The following is a 9,979-nucleotide window of genomic DNA, read 5'->3' on the forward strand; positions in this document are numbered from 1 at the left end:
GAATATAAGGTGTCAGACATTCCGATATATAAGATGGAGCGAGATTAACCAGGTAACCAGTGTAGTGACATCAAAACTGGAGAAATGTGCTCAGATTTTCTTTTCTTAGTTAGGACTCTAGCAGCTGCATTCTGCACAAGTTGTAAACGATTTATGTCTTTTTTGGATAGTCCTGAGAGGAGTGCGTTACAGTAATCTAGACGACTAAAAACAAAAGCGTGAACTAATTTCTCAGCATCTTTCAATGATGTAAGAGGTCTAACTATTGCTATGTTTCTTAAGTGAATAAATGCTGTCCTAGTGGTTTGATTAATATGCGATTTAAAATTTAGGTTACAGTCAACAATTACCCCTAAGTTCTTTACCTCCGTCTTGACTTTTAATCCTAATGCTTCAAGTTTATTTCTAATACTGTAATCTCATTGTCTCCATTATTGCCAATAGCTAAACTTTCTGTTTTCTCTTTATTTAGCTTGATAAAATTACTATTCATCCAATTAGAAACACAAGTAAGACATTGTGTTAGTGAATTAACAGAGTCTGGGTCATCAGGTGCTATTGATAAATACAGCTGTATGTCATCGGCATAGCTGTGGTAACTCACGTTGTGCCTCAAGATAATCTGACCTAACAGAAGCATGTAGATTGAGAAGAGCAGTGGACCCAGGATAGGGCCTTGTAGAACACCATATAGTATATCATGTGTCTTTGAGTTATAATTACCACAACTAACAAAAAATTTTCTACCAGCCAGGTAGGATTCAAACCAATTGAAGACACTGCCAGAGAGGCCCACCCATTAACTAAGGCAATTTCTAAGAATATTGTGATAAACGGTGTCAAATGCGGCACTCAGGTCTAAGAGGATGAGAACAGATATATAGCCTCTGTCTGCGTTTACCCACAAGTCATTTACTACTTTAACGAGTGCAATTTCAGTGCTGTGATTTGTTCTAAAACCTGACTGAAATTTATCAAGAATAGCATGATTATTGAGATGGTTATTTAACTGCATGACTGCCTTGACATGCAGGTTAGGCATTGGCGATCCTAAATTGTCCCTAGTGTGTGTGTGTGTGTCTGTGTGCGTGCCCTGCTGTGGCTTTGCGCTCTGTGATGGCTGGGATTGGCTCCAGCAGACCCCCGTGACCCTGTAGTTAGGATATAGTGGGTTGGATAATGGTTGGATGGATGAATGATTCATAGAGATTTGCAAGTTCTCTTCTTTCACCACATACAGTTGTATAAAACTGTAACTGTTGTTGTGTAAATCCATTGTCATCTGTATACACTTGAGTCATTTTGCCAAGCAGTAGCTCTGAGACAACAGTTGTGACCTGGCAGGCATCAGTTTATTCTGTAAAATGGTTGACTGCGGCCCAATTATTTCAAGCCCTCATGATCTACAGTTGATGGTGTGCTGGTTGTTAAAAGTAACGAGAATACTACAGGATATCTATCATAGGTTGCTACATTCTTTGTACTATACAATGGACAGCATTATTTTTGATAGTCAAAATCATCTAACTCAACAGCCAAGATCATGCATCACAAAAGCACTCCATTCCTTCACAATATCTTCTGCTTCCAGAGGATGAAGTTAAGGTCTGTCAACTGCAAACAGTCAAAGGTACCATGAAGGGACTAAAAGGATTACTATGTGAGGAGCAAAAATCGCTAGGATGTTCAAATGCACAAATGGTGTAGGGGACTGTTTCTACCAGGGTATTCTCTAACGAGTAAATTAATATGATGGAGCCTTTACTTTGAATGACATGCATTGTAATGTGCATTGTGATGATGCACACTGTGTGGGAAAGGTACTATGTAAGATAAAGATGAATTGGTTATTGATTAAATAATTAAAATGACATAAGCATTAAATGTCTTTTCAATTGCTATTTATGTATAAGCTAAACCCACTATTAGCCATTGAGAAAGCTGAGAGACTTAACTCCCTGTGGTACTGTATGGCGACATTGCCATCTGTGCGTCTCAGCCAGCATCCTTAGAAATGTGACACACAGTGAACTAATTGTTCCCATCCAGTTTTAAGCACAATTCACTCCTGGTTGTCTGCGAACACATATACAGTATATCTATCTTCAGCGAGACTACCATTCTGGGGCTCCACGTTGGTATTGCTAACTTACTTGACAGTACTTGGCATTATTTTAGTCAGATAACCCTCTCACAACCCTAATCTTAACCATAGTGTAAAACAGCGGACAACGTAGCTCTGGAGGTGTACAGTGAGACACTTATTGGTGCCCAATACTCCACCTACTTGGAGCTCCAGGGTGGAGGCAACGGGCTGCAGAGGTATACTGTATTCGTGAAACTCATAGATGCTGAGTTTCAATACAAGTTTTAATGTAATACTAATTGGGAGATAATTATTTTTATTTTAATCTGTTTTAATTAAACCAGCCTTTAGCAGTGCATTTAAAAGCGACGTGCCTATTGCCGCTTTGATCGTTAAATTTGATTTCGTTATGTCTTCTTTGCTACAATTTGAGGATTGCGTGTATTATCATTATCATCGTTGTTGTCGCTGTTCAAGCTATTGTTGATTTGTTTTGGTCGACAGACGTTAAGACCTAACACCGTCCAAGTCCAAATGTTCTTAAGTCTGTTTAAAAAAAAACACCCTCGGTGACTGCCTACAGCGTAAGTGGTAGAGCCAGCCCTGCCTTGATACAGTTTCACATTTCACGCTAATCAAATGACTGTGCAAATGAATGGCATGCTATATACGGTAATTTGGTAGAACTTGGTTCAGGAAAAGAATGCTAGCTGTTTGAGACACATTGTTTTTGATAAAATAGGAACCTTTAATTTAGGGGAACGTTACCCGCCCGGTTATATTTTGGCATTGCACTTCAATAGTGTCTGATGTCTGTACCCAATCGGGTAGCGACAGTGCTGTACCTTCACCATGGTAAGCAAGCATTAGAATTACTGTACACTTTACTGTATTTACAAAGCAGAAAATGGAATTTCCTCTTACATGCTGTGTTTTGATTTCGCAATGTCTCCGTCATTGTCATTTATTAGTTTGTGAGCTTCACGCTGTTGTTTGTGCACAGAGGAGAGACCATTTTAAACCGCTGCATTTACCAACAACTTTACTTAGTTCCATGTCCAGCCTTGAGTGGGAACATATTGGATCAAAGTGTGGAGTCGTCCGATCTGTTAGTTCAAGTTTTACGAGTTTAACGGTAAGCGCAAAGATGCACGAACACAAGGAGATCCGTGACAATCACACCTTAGTGATCCTGCGGCAAATCAGAAGGGACACTGCATTCCACGGGGCACAGAAATCTTCGTACCAACCCGAATTGGCTTATTTCCTAAATGAACTGCATCTTAAGATTACACGATTTTAAAACATGTTTGCCAGTTCACCATTGATATCCATGAAAACAAATGCGTCTGCATATGCATGTAAATATAGCATGGTTTTACAGCTTTGTTACTTATTTCTATTTTTAAATCTGTGCAAGTGCTCGGATTTGGTCTTCGGTGAAGAACACAGTGTAAGAACAACTTGAATTGACTGGAGAAGAAGGGGTGAATAATTAGCTTTCACACACAGCACATTTCAATAAGGATTGTACTACAATTTAAGGGTTACGGAGCACAACAGGATTTCGTACCAGACCTTGAAAACTATTGTGTCTAGCAAAAAATTAGTTTATGCAGTTTTCCAGTATATTTAACTTATCGTTTTTATGATTATCTTAAGTCTAGTACTCAGCTTACAAATGGTGTCAATTTTGAAGCAGTCGCTTAGGATACTGTTTACTTTTAAAATGTATGAAGCTATAAGTACAATGATTGTCCTTCTACTGCTAAAGTTTACTTCCTGCACTTTTTTTGCACTATGCATACATTCTTTAACCACTCTTGTTGTACAGTGCATTATATAAGGAATTAAAATGCCTAAAAACTACACAAAAATATAATTACTCAAAGTTTCAAACACAACTTTTTGTAATTCATTGACTTAAGTCTTTACTTGCAAATTGATGGCAAAAATTATTTAAGATCCGTTACAAGGTTCTCCGCCCATCCATTTTCTAACCCGCTGAATCCGAATAGAGGGTCATGGGGGTCTGCTGGAGCCAATCCCAGCCAACACAGGGCACAAGGCAGGAACCAATCCTGGGCAGGGTGCCAACCCACCGCAGGACACACACAAACACACACTAGGGCCAATTTAGAATCGCCAATCCACCTAACCTGCATGTCTTTGGATTGTGGGAGAAAACCGGAGCGCCCGGAGGAAACCCACGCAGACACGTGGAGAACATGCAAACTCCACGCAGGGAGGACCCGGGAAGCGAACCCGGGTCTCCTAACTGCGAGGCAGCAGCGCTACCACTGCGCCACCGTGCCGCCCGTTACAAGGTTCTAAATATCAATAACTTCTGACTGTACACTATGTATATTTTAACCTGTTTACATATACTGTATATCAATTCTGTAAACAAAAATATTTCATATATCTATATTCATATCTTGTATCTGTAGTTCAGTATTCTTATCTATACACTTTTCTTTGTATATACTACTATCTTTATATTGAAATATCATACACATATATATTCCCATTTATACAGTATGCTGCCTTACTGTCTATTGCACTTTAATATACGATTTGCACCCACTGCCTATTGCACCTTACTCTACTATTTCCACTTTCTGGTTAGATGCTAAACCTTTCTTTTTTCATTTCTTTGTACCTGTACCATGACAATAAAGTTCAATGTAATCTAATCTAAGTGACTGTCAATGCTAAGTAAATACAATGATTCAAATAGCTCTCATGTTTTTCTTCCACTCTAGGCAGTGACTTTGCATACTGATTTAGGAGATATTAAGATTGAGCTTTTTTGTGAACGAACTCCAAAGGCCTGTGAGGTGAGTAAAGCATGCTAAGTAATAGCATAATTTGCATGTACTTTATGTGAGAATTAATTAAAGGAGGCCTTTGTCTTTATTGTTTTTTCATTTATCTGTGAGGTTTTTTAATTTTCTAGGTTACTCAAGATTACTGAATTAGATTTTTATTTAACCTCTCTCTGTCTAGAAATTAACAATTTTATAGTCAATATGGTCGAATCATTCAAATTTTTGGGGACACCTATCACAAAAAACCCTTTTATCACTAAGAATAGCAGCGGATGTGTTTTCTGCGGCAACAAAATATTTCCTAGTCCATCCTATTACACTTCTACAAAGTTATAATTCAAAGTGTCATCAGAACATCAGAAGTGTTTTCTCAGTCATTTACTGTGCTCTGAAAAGAAACAGCCCCTGGAGTCGAAGTTGCATTTCTGATCACTACTCTGTTGAAATTAGTAAATTCCTTCACTGTGTTTTTGCATTCACATTCCACTGAATATTTTCTGTACTATGCACCGTTTGGCCATCCAAAATTGTGCCTAGTCTGTGTGTGCCCAGGGATTTGTTCCTACCTTGCGCCCTATGTTGGCTGGGATTGGCTCCAGCAGACCCCCGTGACCCTGTGTTAGGATATAGTGGGTTGGATAATGACTGACTTACTATGCACCCTGAATTTATAAAGATAGTAATCTATACATGAAGAACATGACCTACAGGCTGTTACAGTATTTTCAGTTCCTGTTTTGTCACCAATTGAGTGTTCCCCCCCACATGTCTGCTCAAAAAATCTAAGACAGGTTTGTAACTATAAAATATTTCTAAAATTAATACAAAAAAATTCCAACTAAATGTTCCACATAGAATCAATAGAGGAACCTGCTTATAGCAATGTGTATTGACAGTGTTTATACAGTAACTGATGTGCTTGTGGCATAAAAACACTTGAACAACTGTAAAAATCGACAATGAGTGACTTAGTAAGGTTTCTTTTGTGAGAAGAGATACACAATGCAACACTCCCTTCTCCTGATACATCTGTGATGCAGTAATCATTTTAAGATCAACACAAGGGTACTGAAATCTGTGATATAAAACCCATATGTTGCTTCACCTAAATTGTCCACATTTTTCTCTGCTGGTGACAAGAGATTTTACGTGCTTTCTGTGTCTCCACATATTTATCAGCAATTCCAAATGAAAATACTTGAGAATGTTTACTAAATGTGGAGACCCAAGTATGTCATAACACTGTTATTAAAACTAAACTTTTAAATTCCAATAATGCAAAAACATTACAATTGTTTTTTTATTATTTTGCCAGATCATTAATATTTTTGTCAAAAATAGTATGAAGAATACTATATAAGGCAGATTTTAAACTTTTATTCTAAAATGCCTGAGCAGTTTGCTGTTTATATGTTGACATATACAAAATTTGTGAAGATTTTAGTAATAGCAAAAGTGCAAGTTAATTTAATCCATATCAGCCTAATGTCACTCATTTAAACAGTGGTATTAAATAAAAGGCCTTTAGAATGTTACTTTCTCTCAAGATTCCCTTTACCTCGATGTTTTCAACTCAGTAGAAGCGTATTGTCATTATGTATAATACATACAGAATATCTGGGTAGGCAGGCAGACCTCTCTTTGATTCTTATTTTAAACTTGACTAATCTGACTCTGGACGCTTCCCATGAAATTTACCAGAATTTGGGAAGACCCTGTAGAGTAGCCATACCTTTCTAAACCACCTAGGGCTTGGTGCACTCTTACAGCCATATTTCTTTTTTTAAGATACATTTTTATACGAGTTCAAAAAAAGGAAGAGAATAAAAAAGTAAATCATTTTTGTATATAAATTTAAACTCCTCCACCCCACCCCACAACTTAACAGGCATATTTTCTCACTTTTTTATTTTTATTAATTTTCTAATTTTAGATGCACATTTAAAATAACATTTTTTCATAATTTAACACTGCTAACGTACACAAGGACCTGTGAAAGGACTGCTAAATCTTTATATTTTACTACAAATGCATATACTGTACTCCTTTAAAGCTTTAGCTTCTTTGTTTTTTTAAAACCCTAGAATTTCCTTGCACTTTCTGCTAGTGGATATTATAATGGCTGCACCTTCCATCGTAATATTAAAGGATTTATGGTACAAACAGGGGATCCCTCAGGTAAATACTTTTTAATGTTTCCCAACATCTGTATGTGTTGTTTGTAACTGAAGAGTTGTAAGTCTGTTCTGTTTAGAGATGGCTAACATGGATTTTCTTACAAATCAGTAAGAACAGTCTCATGGCTAACTTGTAAGCAGTTAGGCTTTGTCTGTGAAGAACAATGGTAAAAAGTCTTCTTAAGCTGGAGTAAATCTTAAAATATTTTCTGATAGCTTGGAGGAAAAAAGGATATGCATTAAATTGTATGTTTACAATTAAAGGGAAGATGATAATACTGGATTAGGATACACTTTTAAGAGATTTCTCTCTTTTTCAAAAGGCACAGGCAAAGGTGGGACAAGCATTTGGAATCGGAGGTTTGAAGATGAATTTAGTGAATATCTTAAGGTAAACTCCTTTGACTGAATATCAGAAGATACACCGGTACAATTTTCTGTCATGTTTTCTCCAGATTATTATCACATCTTGCTCTTTATTACTCATCCGATTTTGGTGTTTAGAACCTAATATTCATTTACAATATTATTTTAGTGGTCTGCTCCAGTGCAAATTACATAATATGTTTTATATGCTGCAGTGGGTTGGCACCCTGCCCAGGATTGGTTCCTGCCTTGTGCCCTGTGTTGGCTGGGATTGGCTCCAGCAGACCCCCGTGACCCTGTATTCGGATTCAGCGGGTTAGACAATGGATGGATGGATGTTTTATATGGCTAGTTGCTTCTTTGTAAATATTAACAGCCGCTGCAAATGGAAAAACAATGTTCAAAGTTGATTATATAGCACTCATTTCTATTATTAGTGTTCATTCAGGATATACACTTCATGTTGTTATATACCACATTCTTACAATTCATTGAAATCATTTGTATTTCTCATTTACTTTAGCATAATGTCAGGGGTGTTGTATCGATGGCAAGCAGTGGACCCAATACCAATGGCTCTCAGTTTTTTATTACGTATGGTAAACAGCCACACTTGGATATGAAGTACACTGTATTTGGAAAGTAAGTTTAATTTTTTTGATATAGCAGGGTTTATCGTCTGTCTTGCATTGACTGAGGTGACCAGTTTTGATTGATATCTGCCATCCCACCATTTCCTTAAATATCTCCCACCTTCAGTTACAAGAGGATTTATAGGTATAACATTTTAAGATGATCTTAAACTCACAGTAAGTTGTTTTATTTAGATGATGTATTGCACCTTACATTCTTTTAATCTTTTGAGTCTTTTAGAAGTTTATGAGTCAATGTAAATATAATTCTTCATTACTTGCTCTGTAAAATTTTAAATAGAATATTTACTTTTCCAAGAAAAAATATTTACACAGCCTATTAGGTGGTGTGGAAGACGGCCTGTGCCCTTGTCTTCTTAATGGAAGGACCTGGGCAGACAGCGTGCTAAGGGCTTTATCTCCCCTGGATTGCTAGGTGGCAGTCCCCCTGCATTGCTACAGCACCCCAGATTGTCACAGGGCACGCTGGGACTTAGGGCTTGATGGCTGAACCCTGTTGGGTTCCGGGGATGCTGCCAGGCAGTGCTGTGGGGACTGCAGAGCTCTACTTTACTGGGCTCTCACCTTACCTGTAAGTGCTTCCGGAACAAGCCTACAGGACACCGCAAGTACTCCTGGGTATTACATAAAAGGAGCCAGCTGCCACTGTTCCATGAGGCAGAGCTGGAGAGAAAGAGAAAGAGAGAGGAAAAAGACAGAAAGAGAGAAGACAAAGTGCTGTAGCTTTGTTATTCTGCTTATATGTGTGTGTTTTGTTGGTGGGAAACAAAAGGAAGTGTTTCCCACAATAGAATAAAGCCTGTCTGTGTCTGGTTTGGAGAGCTGGATCATCCTCAGCAGGCCACAATGGTAATACATTATGTCAGATAATGAGGACTGATACCTGTTTTATGAATTATTTTACTTTGAACTATAAATATTTAAACATTTTTTTTTGTCTTTTTTAGGGTTATAGATGGACTAGAAACATTAGATGAGTTGGAAAAGCTCCCAGTCAATGAAAAGAATTTTCGTCCTCTAAATGAGGTGCATATCAAGGATATTACGATACATGCAAATCCATTTGCTTCCTAATATGAAAATATGTCTATAGTGACTAAAAATGAACTGTTAAAAATAAGGATTTTTTAAAAAAATAGTAGCACACATATAGTATTTTTTTTAATAAAACATTTTATACAAAGAATTAAAAGCTGCATTTTTTTTCCTGTAAACAAATCAGTTATTCTGATGTCCTAATTGTGATAAGGCGGTCTGAAACAGTCTTCTTCTTCTTTGTAATCACACTAAAATATCTTTATCCTACATTAGATGGGTTAATGTTATGAAATGCAAACTGAACTTTTTATTTTAGGTACATATAAACTGCATTTAGTATTTTGAAATAAGTTCAACTTATAAGTGATGGTTTAGATTAATTTTGGAGCCTATTGACAAGCGCTGTCATTTCCGCCATCTGGAGGCTACCATCAGTAACATAAATATTCCTTTTTTTTGGCCATTAACTCTACCTATGACACTCCTTAGTTTTCAAAGCATGCATTAGATTTTGAAATGTTTTGTCATTATTATTCTTCTGAGCTGATTGTACCATATAAACGTACTCTTTTTTATGTACAGCATCCTTCATGCATTGTTTCATTCCTTGTGATCGTTATGTTTTCTTGCTGAATATACATATTTATTATTCTTCACAGATGGCGAGCTCAGGGGGGCTAGATAAATCACCACATTTAAAACTGTCAGCTAAACTAAAATAGTCACAAATGTTGGAAATTACAATCACAGTATGTACAAAAGTGCTTGATGTCAAAGAAGAACAAACTTTAGTGTAACACAAATCTTGGCAATAAAGAGAGATCTGTA

The 9,979-nt window shown here is 37.0% G+C and overlaps 1 protein-coding gene across 2 annotated transcripts; it reads left to right on the forward strand.

The window, feature by feature from the left end:
* The first annotated feature begins 2,847 nt into the window (after positions 1–2,847).
* ppil3 (peptidylprolyl isomerase (cyclophilin)-like 3) lies at positions 2,848–9,705 on the forward strand. Of its 2 annotated transcripts, none has more exons than XM_039762830.1 (6): positions 2,848–2,941; positions 4,852–4,926; positions 7,002–7,095; positions 7,418–7,485; positions 7,984–8,102; positions 9,061–9,702. In XM_039762830.1, the coding sequence occupies exons 1-6, from the start codon at positions 2,939–2,941 to the stop codon at positions 9,185–9,187; spliced, it is 486 nt and encodes a 161-aa protein (XP_039618764.1). In that variant the 5' UTR covers positions 2,848–2,938; the 3' UTR covers positions 9,188–9,702. The 2 variants fall into 2 exon arrangements, with proteins under 2 accessions (XP_039618764.1, XP_039618763.1); XM_039762829.1 differs by lacking the exon at positions 2,848–2,941 and adding an exon at positions 3,028–3,221 and having other exon boundaries at positions 9,061–9,705.
* Positions 9,706–9,979: the final 274 nt, after the last annotated feature.

This window comes from Polypterus senegalus, chromosome 9, assembly GCF_016835505.1.
Source record: "Polypterus senegalus isolate Bchr_013 chromosome 9, ASM1683550v1, whole genome shotgun sequence".
NCBI classification, from domain to species: Eukaryota; Metazoa; Chordata; class Cladistia; order Polypteriformes; family Polypteridae; genus Polypterus; species Polypterus senegalus.

Coding starts and splice junctions, on each gene's coding strand:
- ppil3 (XM_039762829.1), top strand. CDS start 3,141: ATGTCCAGCCTTGAGTGGGAACATATTGGATCAAAGTGTGGAGTCGTC. Junction 7,096..7,417: donor ACAAACAGGGGATCCCTCAG/GTAAATACTTTT, acceptor CTTTTTCAAAAG/GCACAGGCAAAGGTGGGACA. Junction 7,486..7,983: donor AATTTAGTGAATATCTTAAG/GTAAACTCCTTT, acceptor CATTTACTTTAG/CATAATGTCAGGGGTGTTGT.